The 20,340-nt window shown below is 39.5% G+C and overlaps 1 protein-coding gene across 4 annotated transcripts in view; it reads right to left on the reverse strand.

Moving 5' to 3' along the window:
- LOC149182083 (uncharacterized) overlaps positions 1-20,340 on the reverse strand; it is a 355,894-nt gene that overhangs the window by 229,550 nt on the left and 106,004 nt on the right. For all 4 annotated transcript variants that reach the window (XM_089416738.1, XM_089416740.1, XM_089416741.1 and 1 more), the window contains one exon: positions 7,293-7,403. In XM_089416738.1, coding sequence (XP_089272864.1) covers positions 7,293-7,403 — 111 coding nt within the window. The remainder of the gene's footprint in view (positions 1-7,292; positions 7,404-20,340) is intronic.

Below are 20,340 nucleotides of genomic sequence, written 5' to 3' on the forward strand. Positions count from 1 at the left end.
ATCCTGTACAACTTATTCCCCAATGTAACAATAACAGCCCGGGGCCTTGATTCATACACAGCATGTCGCTTCCACAAGTATGGTTGTCCTAATAATACATCACAAACTTCAAGGGGAGCGATGTCACACAATACCTCATCCGTGAAAGGCTTGATGTTGTATGGAAGGCGACATTGTTGGCTCACGCGAAGATCCCGCCCTTGGTGAAGCCACCCGATGGTGTATGGTTGTGGATGTGCTGTGGTCGCTAAGCCCAACCGCTTCACGACCTCCGCCGAAATGAGGTTCTTTTGGCTCCCGCTATCAACAATGAACTGTAGCGGGGAGCCCTTTACCCACATCTGGGAGTGGAAGAGACGCTCCTCCTCCTCTGGATCTTCGGGTTCATTTTTCTGGATCTTGGCGGTAGCAACAGTGGCATTGGGATCCGCGTCAATGATTTGCTTCCCTTTTTCATTCCCCTTGTCGGGTTCTGACTCAGAGTCGGAATATGCATCTGATTCTGGACCCTTTAGCTCGGCCACCAGTGACTGCTTGGCCCGACACTCACTGGTGTTGTGAGTGGAGCTCTTATGGAACTCACACCATTTTCCCGTGTCCTTTTTCGTCTTCGCGGTGCCGTTCTTTGTCTGCAGCTTTGGCGGGTTGTCTTGGGCTGCCCCACCTTGGCTTTGCCCTTTGTTCTGAGTTTTAGGGGCACCTTTCCTTTGCTTCAGATTCGCAGATCCAAAGTCTCGCTTCTTTTGTTTAAACTTCTGCTCGACCTTGACGGCATATCGGTATGCTGCGCCGAGTGAGGAGATGTTCAGGAATTGTATTTCTTCCTGAATGTACTTGTGCAAGCAGCCGCGGTATTTGAGTATCAAATGCTGCTCCGTATCCTTGATACCCAACTTTGTGCGAAGGGTATGGAAAAGATTGGTGAACTCCGGCACGTCTTCGTCCCTTCCCTGCCGCAGCGTGGTCCATTTTATGTATTCATCCTCATAGCTTCCGACAGGGTAGTACTGCTCCTTGATGGCCTCGCGGAATGAATTCCAGGTGGGTGTGGCTGAAAATAGTGAGCCGGTAGTTTCATCCTTTTGCTCGCAGTAGGTTTCCCACCAGTCCTTGACGTGGGGGGCTGCTTTGAGAAGAGCGAAAACAATCTTTTCTCGACTTGAAAATTCATGAACAGAAAAATACCCTTCTAGCAGATTTAACCATTTATCTACCGCATCTGCGTCTATTTTACCCTCGAAGATGGGGACTTCAAAATTAACTTGTACCTTAAAGGGCGTGGCGGCATTTCCAGAGTAGCTGCTAGAAGCCGAAGCGTCGCTTCTGGGTAGCCGCTGAAGGATCTGGGCGAAACTGTCCATCATCGCGTTCCGTTGTCACTCGAGGGCTTCTTCGAGCAAGATTTTGATAGGATCTCCTGCCCCCTCGTCTTTCTTCTCGTCCGCCATGGGAGGCCGTCAGGATTTGCGAGGCTGGTCTTGCAAAGGTTCGACCAGTTCAAGCCCTAACTCCTTATATCCCGACCTCGTTGGGGACATGCAAAGAAAAACAGAGAAAAAGCAGACCGCTCTGATACCACTGATCCGGATTTAAATAGGAACGCAATAAAACACAGAGATAACCATAAACATAGATATGCAGCGGAAATAATACTTTACTTCATTAATATAGAATACTGAAATATGCTTACAAACAGTAATGGAAATAACCCAGCTAGGGCGATGGTAGCTTATCTCTGAGAAGAGATGTGGTGGCTACATGCCTCTGAACTGTCTTACAATGAGGCTCGAAGGCCTATTTATTGTTGAGAAACAGTAGAAAACCTTTAACATTCCAAAACCTAACCCTAGAAGATGAAACGCCAAACTATGGGCCCCGTTTGGGGGTAAATTGGTACATCAATTTCCCGGGGTCGTAACTTTGGCATACGATCTCCGTTTGACGCATACAATAGCTCGTTAGAAAGATCTAACCGAGCACTACCATTGTTGGAACGGGCAACATCGATCCATTCCATGGCCCCATGTTGCCCCCGGATTCCCCAAAAAACGTCGTTTAGGGCCTCAAAACGGCTCCGGAAGTTCAGGACCCGAAAAACTGCTAAAAATAGTAAGTTGTGCTACAATTAAGGAAACTGAAAATGCTGAGAAGAACAATGGTGGGGGTCCAGGTGGGCTTGGCAGGTGGCCACCAAGATCCACCTGGATCACCATCCACCTTAAATTTCCCAAAAATTCGGGGTGCTTCCACACATCCCCCACGTGTCTCCCACTCCCACACTCCCCGGTCCAGAAAACCTACTCAAACATTTCAAGAAACACATTTTGTCTCACAAGAGAGATCTGAATTGTGTGCAACCATTTGTTGTTCCCTCAAAACTTTTAATGCACAATTTTTCCATGACACTCCAATCTCCCTTCTGACCTTGACCGCTAGTACATGTTCACCCATATGACCAACCTCTACAGTGTACCTAGGAAAACTCTAATCTGATCCCACCCCTTCCCCCCTTGCACCTTGTTTATAATTCATTTATATAGATATTTGACAAGTTGGTAGATCAACTCCAACAAAGCAACAAATGAGAAGGGGTTCAAAGTCGAGCTTTCCAAACATAGTATACTAGCACTTCATTGTTATATTACCGATTTGTTTAACCAAACTATTTGCTCAAGTGTTCCATCATCACGGTCACACCACATTGTTCATCAGATCTGCAAATAGTGCTCTAGATTTGATCCAAACAATTATGAGACAATCATGGTGTACGATACTTTCTCTAAGCTCTACCCCTGTCCCAAAAACTCGATGGAACATTTCAAGAAACACATCTCTGTCACACAAGAGAGATGTAAATTGTGTGCAACTCTTCGTTCCCTTAAAACTTTTAATGCACAAATTTTCCTTACCACTCCAATCTCCCTTCTGACCTTCACCCCTAGTCCATGTTCACCCATATGACCAACCTCTACGACGTACCTAGGCAACCTCCCTTCCGATCAACCTCTTTACCCCTTTGCACCTTGTTAATCATTCTATTACATAGATATTTGACAAGTAATTTGGGAGATCAAAACCAGCAAAGCAACAGATGAGAAGGAGAACCAAGTTGAGCTTTTCAAACATAGTAGATTGGCACTTCTTGATTATATTACAAATTTTTCCAACCATACTGTCTACTCGAGTGTTCTATGATCATGGTCCAACCATATTGTTCATCAAATCATAAATAGTGGCCTATATTTGATTCAAACAAGTATGAGACAATCATGGTGGACCATACTTTCTCTAAGCTCTACCCAACTGTTGGAGAATGTAACTAGTTTCTGTCTTCATAATTTATACTATTGTATTTTATGTTAAAATCAAAAGAAAAGGAAAAGAAAAATTCTTATTATGTTTTTATAGACAAGCATGTTCCTCATGCTTCTAGGTTTTTGAGTCAAAAGAGTCAAAGTCTTATTTGGGCCTGTTGTAAACAAAAAGGAAAAATAATTTTTAAATATGTAATTTTGGGTCAGAAGCCCCACTAGTTCCAAGTCGAACTACATGTCAAGTCGGCCCTACCCTAATGGACATGTCTATTCGCACCCCTTTATACTATATATGGAGCTCATTTGGAAACAAACGGGTCTGAAATATTGTAGAAAGGGCAGAGAAGAAGGGGAGGGTTGAAGTCTGAAAGAGAGGATTTCTTCTTGAGCTAGAATTTCTAGAAGATCTGTCGTGGTACATCTCTTGTTGCTAGTATGTTGTTGATGGATCTGCTGGAAAGAAGGAAGCCTTCACTTGGTATCTAGAGGTGGAAGTTTTTTTTGGTTATGGGTATTGGATATCTCATTTGATCTGATTCTATAAGAAGAGAATTTTTTAGGTTTCCCCCTTGGAGGGGTTTTTCCCTAGCTTGCGCAACCTATATTTTTTGTTATTTTGTTTTTGTGATCTTCATGTTCATGTTATAGTAACTGTTTGATGAAAGAATCAAAATAAAGATTAATAAAAAAATCAAATCAAATTCACAAGCAATTACAATGGAAACAAAAATATAAATTAAATCATAGGCCTCAAGATTTTCCAACACCAACTACCTTTCATCTATAGTTATCTAGGGAGCTTAAGAGGAGACATCTTTAGGCCAAAGGATAGGCACGTTTTAGACCAAAGCACCAAACCACCAATCATATTCTCACACAGTGTGCCATCATTAAGTAGGTGAGGGGATTCTCTTTGAAAGTTTTTTGTAGCTCCATCAACTTTCAAAAGGTTTTTGACTTGGTCCCTAACGAGGACTTGATCCAAAGACTTTGAGACATTAGCATCTCAAACATCCTTATCACGACAATTTTGTACCTATTTGAATATGTCCTTACTAGACACCGTATAGTACACAAAGTATCAAACTTCAACAATACCAATGTGTTGAAGTAGAGTTGTCCTTTTTCCCTTACATTACTTGGATAAATGTTGATCAATTGAGTCTTTTCTCCAAAAGCATATCCAACTAGGAGACGGGTGCCTCTCTCACCAAGTGTTGATATTCATCCTCCTATTTCCCAAAAACGTCATTCTCTTGTCTTCCACACCAAAGTAGTTACAATGATGGCTTAATGCCTTATCCGATTTTTGTGATCTTCATCAATCGATAATCAAACTTGACAATACAAGATTATGATCTTCAACAAGTCAAAGAACACCCTCATAGAGTATCATTTGTTTCCAAGATGTGGAAGTTGACATCACCATTGTTTACACATCCCTAGGTTTACAATTCTCATGGACCAAATTGGTCTGAGAAAAGCCCCCTATCCTTGGATCAAAAAGGGCAGACTACCTCGCTCTTCTTGAGCATCACCTATTTCAGAACTAATTTCTAGACACTCCATCCACGATCTATCTCATCGATACGCTTATTAGACTCATAGTTCTCTACAATTTAGAGTTTTGGAGACCTGGCTTAATGGGGTCAACCTAGGCCATAACAGAAGAATTTAAGTGCTCATGCTTTGTTGCATCATAGATGCAAGGGGTCAATTCCCCAAGCCATTATTTAAGCAATTTAGTCAAATTAAAAAGCAAACAAATGTGAGTTTTCCATTACCATTACCTTTTCTCTTGGATGATTAGGATTTGTATGCTAGAGTAGCCATTGTTTCTCGTTGGGAATGAACTCTATGGACAGTAGTTTTGCACAATAAGAAGGGAGCAGTTCTAAGGTTCTTAATCCTCTTTAGCCCTTGACATCATCTAGAATATTGGGCAACATGTTGCTCTCATGACAGATTTGCTATGGCACATGTTATGGCTTACTAATCTTATGAGATTGTATGTGATAGTGAGATATTTGATTGGGTTGTTCATTCCTTAGAAGATCGTCTACTTAATTCTTCTTACTTATAATCTCTTCTAATGGTTATTCCTTCATTATTACATTAGTAGTGAGGTTGTAAATACATTAATTGTGAGGCTACATCTATTGTTAGGGCCCTCACTCACTCTCATATAACCTAAAAATTCACTTCGACAAATTATGGCACGTCGTGGCATAGATTCATTACATCATATCCATACACTTAAGCCCTTTGTGTTTGCAGTCCTCGACTCCATAACCACTTTATTAGCATTGGCCTATTTCTAGCAACCCACCATCCATCAATTTCTAAGGTTTCTCACACTCATTTCAAGGATACCCATCGTGCATTAGAGGAAAGCCACCCTAAAGAGAGTGAAGGAGCTATTGTGGTGACAATGTGTAGCCCTTCCTCGTTACCCCTAGGGTTGCATGTGTGTTTTAGGGATTTACACTTAAAGTGCAAGTTTGAGAGATAATACACTACATAGTTGAGTCCAAAGAGGCCAAATCAGCCAAGAACACTTCACATTTCATTGAAATCAACTTTCAAATTATACAACTTTGCACATTTAATGTTAACAACCAATGTTAACAATAAAAACTTCAAACGTAATGATAAATCCAGATAGGGGGTCTCTTTATACATCAAATAGGGGGTAATGATACATCCAATATGAATATAATGTAGGAGTGCAAAAGCAACTCCTGAGTCCTAGGTAATGTTGAAAGCAAGAGAAAGAAAGAAAAAGAAGAAGTATTGCATACATTAGTGTCTAGCTAACCTAATCAGTAGGTCTAAGCAAAATCAAAAGATATATAACAGTATCATAGGTTTAGTAATACAAAGTGGGAATCCAAGACTAGAAAATTGCACATGTAGGCATTAATCGAGAGAGAGAGAGAGATGAAGATGATCTCGAGGTCTTTGGGTCCTAATGACTGAGGACGAACTAGGCGACCAAGGTACTAGTTCATTGTCAAAGGTTGCATGCACAATAGTGGGATCCAACTAAACGATCCTTAGGTGGACATAAGAGCTACGAAGCCCTGCTCTTCTACCATCCAAGATCAATGGAAAGAAGCTCTAAGTAGAACTTTGGTTATTCTGTTGAAGTTGGGAGGAAGTCAAAATGATGAGAGGTACCCATCTCTATATCAATTTGGAGATGCTCCATCTGTCACTGCGACGGTGTGTAGTTTGAGGCCTTGTCTCACACCTTTGAACCAACCTCAAGGATATCACTCAAGAACCCCAGGGAGGAGGGAAGGTTGACGAGCGACCTGAGGTCTCGCCACTCTATTGTCTTAAATAATCTAAATATCTACATGTCCCTTGTTGCTAATCCTCCCATAGAACAAACCCTAACTCTATTGTCTTAAATAATCTAAATATCTACATGTCCGATAGAACCAAACCCTAGACCTTCAAAACATTTACAATTTCAAACTCTAGTTGATGTGTTAACATCACGAAGCTTATATTGACCTAAATGTATTATACAAGGCGTAGCCACCTATCTATTATAATGTGTCAGTAATCTGATTTTGTCAAATACTACAATGTAAATGACTAGTAGAAGTGTTTAAAATTCAGTATGGTAGGTGACATTATGTACGCATTCTTGGCAAATCGTTTTTAAATTTTTTTAAATGGAACTTTCTTGTATATTATTCATCATTTAAGAAAATCGGGCCATTACAATAATGGACTTCTCCATTCAAATAAAGCTTGATTGTGCAAAGAAGAAATAAAATAAAAAAATGAGACCCTCAAGCAATGATCTACAAAATGATTAGACCTTAATTAAAATAAATGAGTCAGCTTTATTTTGTGAATCCTACAAATTAATATAAAAATAATCATGCCATGAAATAATTTCAACAACTTAAGAAAACCTCCAGTATTATCCTCCTAAACTTTACAAAACATTGTTAAACACACCTTGACATTGCTGACAATTGAATGAGCATCATTAACAGGAGGTTGGATTTCATATTCTGCCAGCAGAGGTAATAGGGACGATACAAAAATTGATCGCTCTTGCTCTGCAGCCTAGAACAAAACCATGATGTTTTCAGAATGCCTATGCAATGAAAGTTAAAACATTCAGATGTAAATTGCAGTAACAACGTCATCAAACAATTACTCAACTTTTAAATGATATAACTTGGAAACACAATATATCACATGAAAGGAAAAGAAACATCCTAGATCAAAACTGAAAGGAAACAATTTAGTATCACAATTAGAAACCACCATCTAACTTGCACAAGAATATATCCACGGTATCAAAATACAGATGCATGAAATTACTAGAAATTTTTACATGGTTCTTAGGATTATTTTACTTCTAAAATGAGATTAAAAAAGAACATCCTTGTAAACTTAAGGAGACACCAACAAAGTAAATACCAAACATAAACTTTTTTCAATTTGTAATAAGAAACAAATTTGTGATGCCACAATCAAACTACTGAATTACTAACAGACGTGAAAAATCAGAGGATGAGACCCTCAATGTTTAAACCCCCTAGATGAAAATAGTTAACTCTATTCAATCTAGACTGGATTATTTATTTTTGGATTAAATCCACAAATATACCATATAATTTATATTTTTGAGGGTCATATCTATGATCCTGTATGCCTATTATACCCTTTCTTCCTTAACGAGTGGGAGACTTGTGAGTTTCTATGAGTCAGCCAGAGTCTCCACTGAGACAAGTACTCATCCCAAACTTGGCATGAGACTCGAGACTCAGCAGACTTGGCCAGCGTCAGCCATAGTTGCCCATGTTTGCAACTCTCTCCAATAGACTCATGAGTCCAACCCTAAACACAAAATGTGAGCACCACAGAAATTTCATTGGTATAACAGGTTTTTGAGGAAAAGTAAACTAATGTTGAGCATGTTGGCAGTTGTTGTCATTGATGTCAAGTAATGTCGAGTTCAGGGGGTGTTTGCTGAGGTTTCCATGCATGATGCTTATGCTGAAAAGTGCTTGGTTGGATAGTCCTTACCAAGAGCTTTCCAAAAGTATATGGCACTTAGGCTAACTCTCAAGGAATGAGGAGAAACTAGAGTTTGAAGTGTTGCAGTTCAAACAAGGTTCTAGCTGGTCATGGTTCTAGCGACAAACTTGAAAGAAGCACAGTAGGAAGCGCGAAGGTCATCGAGCAGTGGAGCGATAAGCCGCTAATCCTAGCCCCTAATCAAAGGGAGTTGGGCTAAAGCACCAACATGCTTACCGGATAGTCTAGTCCATTTGATGTGCAAATAACAGCAATGAGCGTCGGGCGTTGGGGCGGCAATGCCCCAGGTCATAGGGTGCTTGGCCTAAGCACCCAAGGGCTTATCAGACCGCCCAGACTAAATGATGTGCACACAAAAGCACAAGCAGCGAGTGACAGGTGGCACAACATGGTAGTACAGGTGGCACCTCCACGTGACAGGTGGAGATGACATGGAAATGTTAGTTTTTGTAGCATCAGATGGTGTTCTAGTCTCTAAACTTTGTGGAGAGGCTTAAACACAATAGTTCTCCAAAACGCAGAAATCATTTCTGAAAATTCCACCTAAAGATAGCTCGATTAAATTCATTGACCACCATTTAATTTTTTCCTAACTCTAACATAGGAAAATTGGTTAATTAATTGAGAAAGGTCAAAATTCTCTAGAAACTCGCATGGATCGACTTGGAGATGATCGCAGCCATTGATTAAGTTTTAATCTTAGTCGTTAGAGTCCCAACTTGAGATTATAAGAAGAGGTCGATGGGTAGATGGAGAAAAAAAAACATCACATTGAATGAGAGCCAGCAGTGCGAGTTCTTTGGCCAGTTTGAGCTAGCCAGCAACAAAGTTCGAGCCAGAGTGAGGAAACAAGGCTAGAGAAGGGCAGACACAGTGATCCAGAGGAAGATTTTCCAATTCCAGAGAGGCAAGAAAAGAGGCCGAATTATTTCTCCAACAGGTTGCACAGGGACTGCGTAGTGCCTCAAGAAGGCAGTTTGATTTAGCTAAAGAGGAGTTTGTTTCAGTTTCTAGAGGCCGGGAGGATTTTACAGTAGACAGGGGAGACACTTCCCCAGTCAACAGCAAACAAGACAGCTTGATTAGCATCAGTTTTGGGCTGAGTGTGTGGCAGGTTGCATAGAGGTGACACAAAGCCTGCGCAGAGGGTTTGGATGGCTTGCTTTCCAGTTTTCAGTTTGAGTCGGGATTGCTTGGAGACGAGGGTAAATTACCTACAGCGATTTTGCCAGTATTTCTCTCAGATTGAATAGCCAATTGGGCATCCAAATTTATTGTACTCAAAATTCACTGTTGCATAATAATAAAACCCTCGGTTGCTACACCAGTTTTCCCACAATGGGTTTTGCAAGGACAATTGTCCAAAATAATTGTCATTTTTATGTGTGTGCGCTAGCATTTCTCAATTCCTATTTTTGCTTCTCTAATATTTTAATTGGTGAAGAAATTACAGTGTCAATAATTCGTTATTTTGCCATAAACAAATGAAGTTGCATAATGTTAGGTCCTTATAATACTAGTGATTCCCCCATTACTATTGTCATTGTAGCCCTTATTGTTATTATTGTGCCCCTATTGTCCCCATATTGTTATTAGTGTGCACCATAGAAGCCCACTATTGTTATTATTGTGCCCTTATATTGTTTTTGTTATGTTGGCTTTGATTATATTGTGACCCCTTAGACTTCTATGTATAGAAAGGAGGTTTAATCATTTGTATCATCCAAAATTGTTCATTTGTGTAATGTAAAGGAGGTTTCCCCCTCAAAGAGGTTGATTTTGAAGTCGTTGATTTATCTTTTCTATCTTTTTGTGAGTTGGTTCATAACATTTGGTATCAGAGCTTTGGATTCTAGGGTTTCGCTGCTCCAAACAGGTTAGCATGGCATTTTCGCTATAAATTTGTTTCTGCAACGTTTCCGAAGCTAAAAAAAACCCATTTAAGCTGAAATCTCGATAATCCTCAAGTCCGAATTTCAGATCTTGTCTCGCTATATTTTCAGAGATATGATCCAAAGAAGTTAGGGTTTTTGCAGGCTCTCGAATTACATCCCAAACAGGTGACCTTGGGAAAATCGTCATAATTTTCTCTCTGAGTATCAGATTGAAATTTCGTAAGAAGTTACAGAAAGAGGACGGACTGTAATTTTATGTGCATCATTTTCAAGTCCGAAGGTTGAAACAGTGACATGTGGCACTTTGTACAAGTTTGCTCTACTGAAAAAGTGTATAATCAGGTCATCTTGGGAGATTGGGCATAACTCTTTCTTGGAGAATCCAATTTCGATCAGACTGGTGGCGTTGGAAAGAGGACTCAGAGGGCTACCACAGTTCGCAATTTCAGACCTTAGAGATCCAAAATTTCAGAGATACATCAGATTCAATATCAAACTCCTACAAAGTGAAAAAAGGTGTGTAGTTTTTTTTAAATTTTGCACAAGTTTGGTTTGAAAAATTAGTTTGAAGGAATTCAAAGGGCATAGTGAAGCATTATTATCATTAATTGATTCCCCGAAGAAAGAAAATGGAAACACCTAGTAAGCACCCTGAAAGATCTAGCATAACTCATAAAGAAGAGGAAGAAATGCAACCTGATATATCAAAATTACGAAACCAAGTGCAACAATATTCACTCTCACAAAAAGTAACAGAAGCTCATTCGTGATCATGATCATGCTATTCATCTGATTCCACTAAGTGTTCCTCCAAACATCAAGCCTTACAGATATCCCTATGCCCCAAAGAGTGAAATTGAACATATGGTTGCAGAAATGTTAGATGCTGGTATAATTCAACCTAATCAAAGTTCTTTCTATGCTCAAGTAGTATTGGTGTACAAGAAGGATGGATCATAGAGCATGTGTCTGGATTATAGGGAGCTCAACAAGCTCACTATTAACGATAAATTTCCCATTCCTGTCATTGATGAATTATTGGATGAATTGCATGGATCAATTTACTTCACCAAGTTGGATCTTCGTTCAGGATATCATCAAATTAGAATGAACACTGACGACATTCCGAAAACAGCATTTAGAACTCATGAGGGTCATTATGAATTTTTAGTCATGCCTTTTGGCCTTACCAATGCACCTTCTACATTTCAAAGTTTGATGAATTCCATTTTGAAACCCTTCCTTAGAAAATTTGTGTTAGTATTTTTTGATGATATACTAATCTACAGCAAGCCTTGGAAGGATCATGTTCAACATGTTGACAGGTGCTCAAACTATTGGAGGAGAAATAATTATATGCAAAAAGCTCCAAATGTTTCTTTGGAGTACAAGAGGTGGAATAATTGGGTCATATTGTATCTCATGAAGGTGTTAAGGTAGACCCTAGCAAAATTAAAGCCATTAAGGAATGGAAAATCCCCGCATCCATAAAGCATCTACGAGGATTTCTCGGGTTGACAGGGTATTATCACAAGTTTGTTAAGAATTATGGGAGAATAGCAGCACCTCTAACAACATTATTGAAGAAAGATGCATTTTCATGGACTCCAAATGCAACAAAGGCCTTTGAACATCTTAAAGAGGCAATGTGCCAAGCACCGGTCTTAGCCAACTCCCATAGGTGACAAGCTCCCATTTCAAACAATATTGCCAGAACTTAACGAGGAAGGAAAAATCATATTGGAACCTGAAGCAGTCAAAGAAACAAGAACTCGACAGCTACGAAATCGATCAACTTCGGAGTATCTCATCAAGTGGAAGAACTTACCTGTTGAAGATTACACATGGGAGGATGATAATTTTATACAGAAGCATCCAAAACTACTCAAGCGTTGAGGACAACACTTTTTTGAAGGAGAGGGGCATGTTAGGTCCCTATAATGCTAGTGATTCCCCCATTACTATTGTCATTTTAGCCCTTATTGTTAGTATTGTGCCCCTATTGTCCCCATATTGTTATTAGTGTGCCCCATAGAAGCCTACTATTGTTATTATGGTGTCCTTATATTATTATTGTTATGACAACTTTGATTATATTGTGACCCCTTAGACTCCTATTTATAGAAAGGAGGTTTAGTCATTTGTATCATCCAAGAATTGTTCATTTGTATAATGTAAAGGAGGTTTCCCCCACGAAGAGGCTGATTTTGAAGTCGTTGATCTATCTTTTTTATCTTTTTGTGAGCTGTTTCATAACACATAATTAATTTTTCAGTTAGAAAAAATATTTCCAGTTGTTGCATTTCAAGGAATTTTTACAGGAGACAGGCGGCAGGTACACATGTACAGAATGACACGTGGCACTTTACAGATGTGACATGTAGGTGGATTTGGCCTTTTTGGGTGGCCAAATGGCCATTTTCTAAGTGAGATGTGACAGTGATGTGGCAAGACACATGGAAAAAATGATTTGCAGTGGTGTGGCAATACACGTAATAGGTACATGTCAGCAAAGGAGGGAGCAACAGGCAGAAATTTTTTTGCATTGATTTTCCCACATTGGGTTTTTCTGGGGACAATTGTCCAAAATAATTGTGTCATTTTTATGTGTTTGTGCTAGCATTTCTTGGTTCCTATTTTTTATTCCGTAGCATTTTAATTGATGAAGAAATTGCAGTGTGAATAATTCGTTATTTTGCCGTAAACAAAATAAACTGCATAATTAATTTTTTAGTTAGAAGAATTATTTCTAGTTGTTGCATTTCAAGGAATTTTCACAAGAGACAGGTGGCAGGTACACATGTACAGGATGACATGTGTCACTCTACAAACCTGATACGTAGTAGGTTGATTTGGCATTTTTTGGGTGGCCAAATGGCCATTTACTAAGTGAGATGTGGCAAGACACATGTCAAAAAATGATATGGCAGTGGCGTGACAATACACGTAGCAGGTACATGTCAGCAAAGGACATGTGGTAGACTCCGATTGGTGCACGTGGACATAACATGGAAGATTGGGATGCTTCAGGATCTACGCCAAGGGTTGGTTTCTTAAGGCCTCATAGTGTTAAAATATTTTGTCATTTTCTCTTGATTTCATGCAGTGGAGCCATCACCAACCATCCATCGACATGAGAACAAGCAATGTGAACGTCGTTTACCAGTAGAGCGGTGAGTGGTGAGGCATCAGACAGAGTCTATTCAGTAAAGTGTAGCATCGCCTTGTCATGATTTTGTCTATCGGACTGCTAGTAGAGGGCAGACAAGACTCAAACCTAGGGCAGTGAGCAACAAAGCAACGATCACAGCCTCTGGTCGTAGGAGCTAGCAGGTGAGCACCCAGGGGCCTGTCGGCCTATCAGTCTATTGACCTTCGTTAGATGAAGCAGCTAAAGGTGTAAACAAAGGTCGACAAGAGAAGAGAAATGTGCCGACAGAGGACCAACCCTTGATCACAGCCTTTGGTCACTTGGAGCTAACAAACGAGCACCTAGAGTGTTGATTTGTGTAGCTCGAGATGTACTCTAAAACCCTAGGTATATGGGTATAGCTCTCACTGTACCCCCCAGTAGTTGCTCATCAAGTGCTGCAACAAGTCCAAGCATCACCTCTCCTTTCTTCCTTCCTCGCACTACCCCATGATCTCATTTAACTTTAGAGAGTTTTAGCAATAAGAAGAGGAAGGAGGCAGGATATGGCAGTGGGGAGGATTTGGTACCATGAATCTCATTTAACATGGCAAAGTTTCCTTTTTATTAGCCCGTTGTAGATGCTATTGCAAACGCTGGCCTCAGATACAAAACTCTTTCTTATAGTGCATTTAGTGGGGGCCAAACTTGATCTAATAATCACCCTATGAATGACCTCTTACAGACTCATAGGCTAGTGTGTGTCTATGTTATTTAGGCAACAGAACGATCAGATTGCAAATACACAGACACTTGAAATGAAAACAGCAGAGAAATACAGTAAGCAAAAACAAGAACACAAGAAATTAATAAGGAGTTCACCCTATCCTCCAGGGCTACATCTCCGGTCCAGCTCTCAGTGGTGGCCTTATTTTATTGTGTCTTAAGCAGAGAATTACAATGCAGGAGCTCAATATGAGTCTCCTAAAATAGATTTGCTTGGCAGGGTGGTCCTTGGATTCCCCAAGCCACTGGAGTGCACAGACTCTTTTTCTACCAACTCTTTGACCTCTCTGGTCTGACAGATCCTCTCAGGGATGGCTTGAATCTCTCAAGCTCTTTGGTGCTCGACGCTGCCTTTGGTCAACTCGGCACTCTGTCTTCTTACTGCTTTTTATTTTTGCTCCACTGTCTTCTTTGCTTCTCTGTCTTCCGTCTTCGGTTCTTCCTCTTTGTGTCTTCTGTTCTCTGTTCATGGCTTTAAGACCATTCAAGCTCATGGTTGTTCGGTTCCTCTTCCTCTCCATCGGATCACCTACTGCAACTGCGCTTGGTGTTCCCTGTTTGGCGTCATCATCAAACTCACAGGGAGTGGCTACATGTCCTCCTGTAAACTGCACCAGCCTGCTTCGTCGGTTCAATTCTTCGGTTACCTCATGGAATGAGTCTTCCGCCACCGTGGCGGTCAAAACGGACCTCAAATTCTTCTAAATAGCGGCTTATTCCCTCGTTAAATCTGGTCTTGCCGTCGGGTGCGATATCAACCATCAGATCTGGATCCCCCAGATCCAACGCCATCCGCTCATTTCGCGCGGTTGACTTGCTCGACCATTAGCGTGCAATGAGCAGTGGTTTTCTCTCTTCTCCGCTCGCCACGCGTCGGGCGCTGAGTGGAATCGCTCCGTTTTCATCAAAACTGCTTACCGCCCAAGGATGCCCCCGATCAATACCACCGGTTTTAGGATCGGTCTCGCCTTTTAGCTTCTAGCCTTTTGTCCACGGTTCTCCAGGCTCTCCATGCGACCAAGCGCTCGGGGCCTTCCCATTTTGAGGGTTTTCTCCCAACGATGTGCGATTAGCACTAATTGCACATCAAAAACTCCCTCTGTTTCCCGATCTGGGCCTCCCAAGGGCTAATTTCGCCTCCCGCACAGTCTCCATGGGCCTCAGTCAACGTGCTTTGACCGAGGTCCTCGTCGTTCCACGCTAGCTGCCAACTGCCACTGGTTCAAAGGTGTTTTTTGATCACTATTCTGAATTCTTTGATGTCTGTCCCGACCTGATACAGTCATGGCCCTTTTGATTATTCTTCATGGATCCAATTTTAGATCAAAACTAGAAGAGGAGTTGGAGTGTGTCAAGGCACATTTAGAAGACCTTAACAGTTCATGGGAGAGTACTAGCGACACCATTATGTCAGATGATGGGATAGATCAGAGTAATAAAACATTCCTCAATTTTTTTGCGACATCCCCTAATGTCAGCAGGTGTACATACATATTTCCTGCAGTATATTTCAGCACCATTGTAAGCCAAAGGTCTCGACTCACAAGTCAAAATCCTTGTAACAACCAAGTGAGGCCCTGTATTAAGAGTCCTAGACCTTATGTTTGGTGACTAGTCCCTTAGGTACATCTCTAGCTCCTTTTGTCATGAATAGGATTGGAGGACCTAGGATGGGCTTACTTGAGGAGTCGTGATTATAGAGGAACCTGTTTTTGTAGGGGTGATCATCATTGTATGGGCCAATCCATGATGCGTCAATGGTTCCTTATTTATTCATATTATCTCACAATAATCTATGAGGCAAGGTTGTCCACTAGCCCTCAATCTTTACATTTTCACAAAAAATGCATTAGGATACTTCCCTGAGGAACCAATGACCTAGGATTCACTCATTGTACCTATTCATTCATTATGCCAATATTCTAAGAGATATGGAGGTGATTAACAATCATATTGCAAATGATTCCCTCTATTCACTTTATATAAACCAACCTCAATAGAATGCACTCTTTCTTGCTTGGATACTTTTTGCACCACTTCAAGAGCAATGATAATACCATAAAAGACAATTTTGGCTTCTTGGTGCCAATAAACCCACTGGTTGGGTTTCCAATGCTTGGAAACACACTCTAGCAAGTGAGATTGTGTGATATCTTGATATTGCATTAATCTCTTTCTTCTATGTGGGAAAGTTGTTTTGATAAACTTCAAACAAAGTTGCAATATTGAAAGTTTAAATATCTTCCACTCACCACTAACTTGATCATCATCTACCCCTAATGGCTCCTTTAAATCATTGATTCATATGATCATTTCGGTAAACTTCGAGAGCATTGGCTACTACATTACTTCCATATACTATCTTGAGAAGATAATGTGGCTCATCGATATTTTGAAGAAGTCTTTAATCTCTACACAATGGCTTTGACAACCAAATTCCATATCTTCTTAAGATTAATGTTGATGTTGCTCAAAATAAAACTAAAGAAGGTTGACAACTTCCTCATTGTAGAGCTAAGTCAACACATGATGGACAAAGGACTTATCAAATTACTATAAATATACCAAATATTGAAACAAAACAAGTGATGTTTCCTTTCCCATAGCACAAATCCCACAAAAGCATGATTTCCCTCCAAGTCCGCTACAAATTAATCAATTGACCACTTCAACGAAAATAAACAACCAACAAGGTTCATTACATCCCTCACAAGACAAAGCATCCCCACCTACACCTGATCAAGTGGGATTAGAAACAACGAAGCTCAACGTAAATACCCATGCCACACTACAAATTCAATAAAAAGAAAAAAAATATGCCCAACAATTAGATACACCTAAGCTTCCATCCAAGCAAAAACAAACAAACACAGTTGTAAACCCTAGTGGGAACAGTGAAAATATAGAAGATAATTAAGGAAGACGAAATCACATGTCTCAGAGGATACAAAGAAATCAAATAAGAATTAAAAGGATAGGTTTGTCAAATACAATCCTATAGACCAAGAAAAAGAGACAATGAACAAAACCAAACATCGTCATAGGATGGAAAACAACCAATCTTGTTAGCGCTTCAGATTGCACTTCCTTGAATCCCATTGTTAGCATCACTATTTTCTTCAAGATGCTCGGTCTTGACAAGGCTATTTATCTTAAGCCCATTAGTGCTTCAAAACAATGTTATTAGTACCTTTTGTCATCCTTCCTTAGCCCTGTGGCTTAGATATTGTGATTAGGGCTAATTGATGTGCCCATAATTTAGATTTTCTTCCTTCTGGTAGCTCGGTCTTAGTGATCTAATGTCTTGAAGCCTTGTATCACTTGCTTGATCTTCCAGTCGCCCTCATATCAATAAACCAAGCTCTGATACCATGTTGAGAAATCTATGGCAGCATATAAACTAGGTTCTTTAGCTCGATTTCTCTTATATCTTGACAAATTCTTGTGATCATTAAATTTGTTTTTCATTATTGTTATTATGTTCTTTTCATCATCAAGGAAAATTCCAAACAAGAAGATCACAAAGACACTAGAGATAGGCTCCAAGCCAAGGAAAAACCCCTGCGAAGGGGAAAACCCAATCAAACTCTTCCTTCAATAGAATTAAATCAATTTGAGACCATCCTAGACCCTTGACCTATACCTTTCTCCAACCATCAAGTCAACCTTTCAGGTAGAGAAGTCTTCTTCCAAAACATCTCTTCAAGAACAAGTGTTTCAACCCTCTTTGTCATCCTTTATCTTCGGCTCTTGCAATCATACTAAAAACTTCGGTCCTGTATTATCTTGGACAGACTTCAGCCTTCTTCCTTGATTCTTTTTTGCAGGTAGATCTTCCTTATAGCCTATACGAACTTCCTGTCTCAACAAAATTTCAAATCAAATGGTTGATGCTTCAAGGTAGAATGCTTCTTTATATAGATAGTCTTTACAAGGTGGATCTGTCCCTTCATGAGGCCGACTAGACAGTTGCTTCAAGCCAACTTGATGGTGGAGGAGTTTTTATGACTAAAATACATTAAATAAATTTCTTTTTTTGACAAAATGAACCCAAGAAGGGTCTAGAATATAATGATAATGACAATAACTCAAGACATAAACCCAGAAGCCTACAATGGAGGCTTTGACCTAATGACCAATGACCCAAGCATGAAATCCATGCTTTAATAAGTCAATCTTGTTAATATAAAACTTTATTTTTCTTTCCTTTGACAAATTCAATTATGAACACTGACACTAGTTACATTCTTCAACACTCCCTCTTAACTAGTGAGGTATTCATAATTACATATATACAGAAGCATAAGGATGATCTCAAAACGATATGTTCTACGAAGAGTCAGAGCACACGCAGTGCTATAGATTAGATACTTGAGCAAGGTATCTAACTGGTTGGGACTAAGGTGTTTTCCAAGCTTTAGCCGCTACAGGCACCATAAGGCTTTAGCTCTAACACCAACCCAGGGATCTAGGTATCATATCTAAGGTCAGAGCTCCACAAGACCAACAATGCCCTCCCTACTTCGGGATCTAGACATCATCACAGACCGTCAAGATGTCCTCCCAAGAATCTTGTCACCCCAAGATGCTTCATCTCTCCTATCAACTAAATCAAATATATCCACTAGTCCAAGCATGCTTCAAAATGTTCAACCTTCTTATGGAGAGATCCTGCACAATCACAACCCCAATTAATAATGAACTTTCCATAGATATATATATAGATATATATAATATAGATATATAGCACAAAACTTTGGTGTTCTTAATCAATCTGATGTTACTATCATCATCATATTATCCAATCACATCTCGTCGGAAGCTTTCTTCTTTAACCTCTTCAGTAGCACCGAACTCATCCTCAGCACTTCAACACAAACAAGTATTTTTTAATTTTTTGCAAGAACATCTATCTGTAGTGCTTTTATTCATTCTTTGATCTCATTCCTTCTTCAAGGTATTCACTATAGTTGTCATACTTTTCCCTCCCTCTTAACTTGGGGAGACATACCCTTTCTTTATATCCAAGCTTCTTCTTTAATATCAAAATCCTCTTTCTTCCAACCACACATACTCTTTTATTTGTACCATATCATCTTAATATCTTTAGCCTTTCAAAACTTCATTCCTTCAGGAACATTATCTTTAATGTCATCATTATTCTTATAGCTCCCTCTTTCCATCATGCTCATCAAGTCATGAACATCTTCAACATTTTGAAGATCATGTACTTGCGAACCTTTCAACAAGTACAACCAAGTACAAATATAGAAGCATGAAGTTAACTTTATCAAAATAGGGTTACCATGTCATTGTAATGGAAGCATCAAAACAATCAACCTTTGGACATCTAAAACCTAAACCTAGTTAGTTTTATAATTAACAATAGTTACATCTTTTCATAATATGGACTTCAACAACTTTGCTAGGGTTTTGTCGAAAACCTTAGATTCCATCATCAAGACTTAAAGCCTTAGATATCAACAACTAAATCAAGTTAGCAATCCAAACATAGCATTTTACATCTGGGGTTTCGATATTATGCTCTTAGAATTCCATGTCAATCTCTACTAGGGTTTTGTTACAAACCCTAGATTTCATATCAATCTTTTATTAGGGGTTTTATCATAAACCCTTGATACACACATCAAACTCCAACAATTTGACCAGATTAGGGTTTCAATTATGCAGAAGCTCATACACCTAGGGTTTCATTCCTAGGATTGATTATCGCAGGGGTTTTTTCTTAAAACCTAATTCATCAAACCCTAAAAATCTAGGGTTTCATCATATAACCCAAACATAACTAACAAACCCTAAAAGGTTAGGGTTTTATAACATTAACAAACCCTAATCATCAATAGAGAAGGATTTAATCATATGTTCTTAGATTTTAACAAACCCTAAGTACACTAGGGTTTTGTTACTATAGACAACATACCCTAAGCATTAAAAGGCTAGGGTTTTATACTGAACCCTAAAGATTAGGGTTTCATACAAAAATGAACAAATGGCAAGATATAGTATGACAAGGGTAGATTCAATCTAGTGATTAATCACCCTAACAAGAGTCTTTGAGATTCAAAAACCCAAATATAAGAAAAATAGTAATGCAAGGCAAATTTCAAAATGATTTTTCCTTTTA

The sequence above is a fragment of the Pinus tabuliformis genome, chromosome 3_2, assembly GCF_031772625.1.
Source record: "Pinus tabuliformis cultivar Carrire ecotype Pingquan chromosome 3_2, CPIR1, whole genome shotgun sequence".
In the NCBI taxonomy this organism is placed as follows: Eukaryota; Viridiplantae; Streptophyta; class Pinopsida; order Pinales; family Pinaceae; genus Pinus; species Pinus tabuliformis.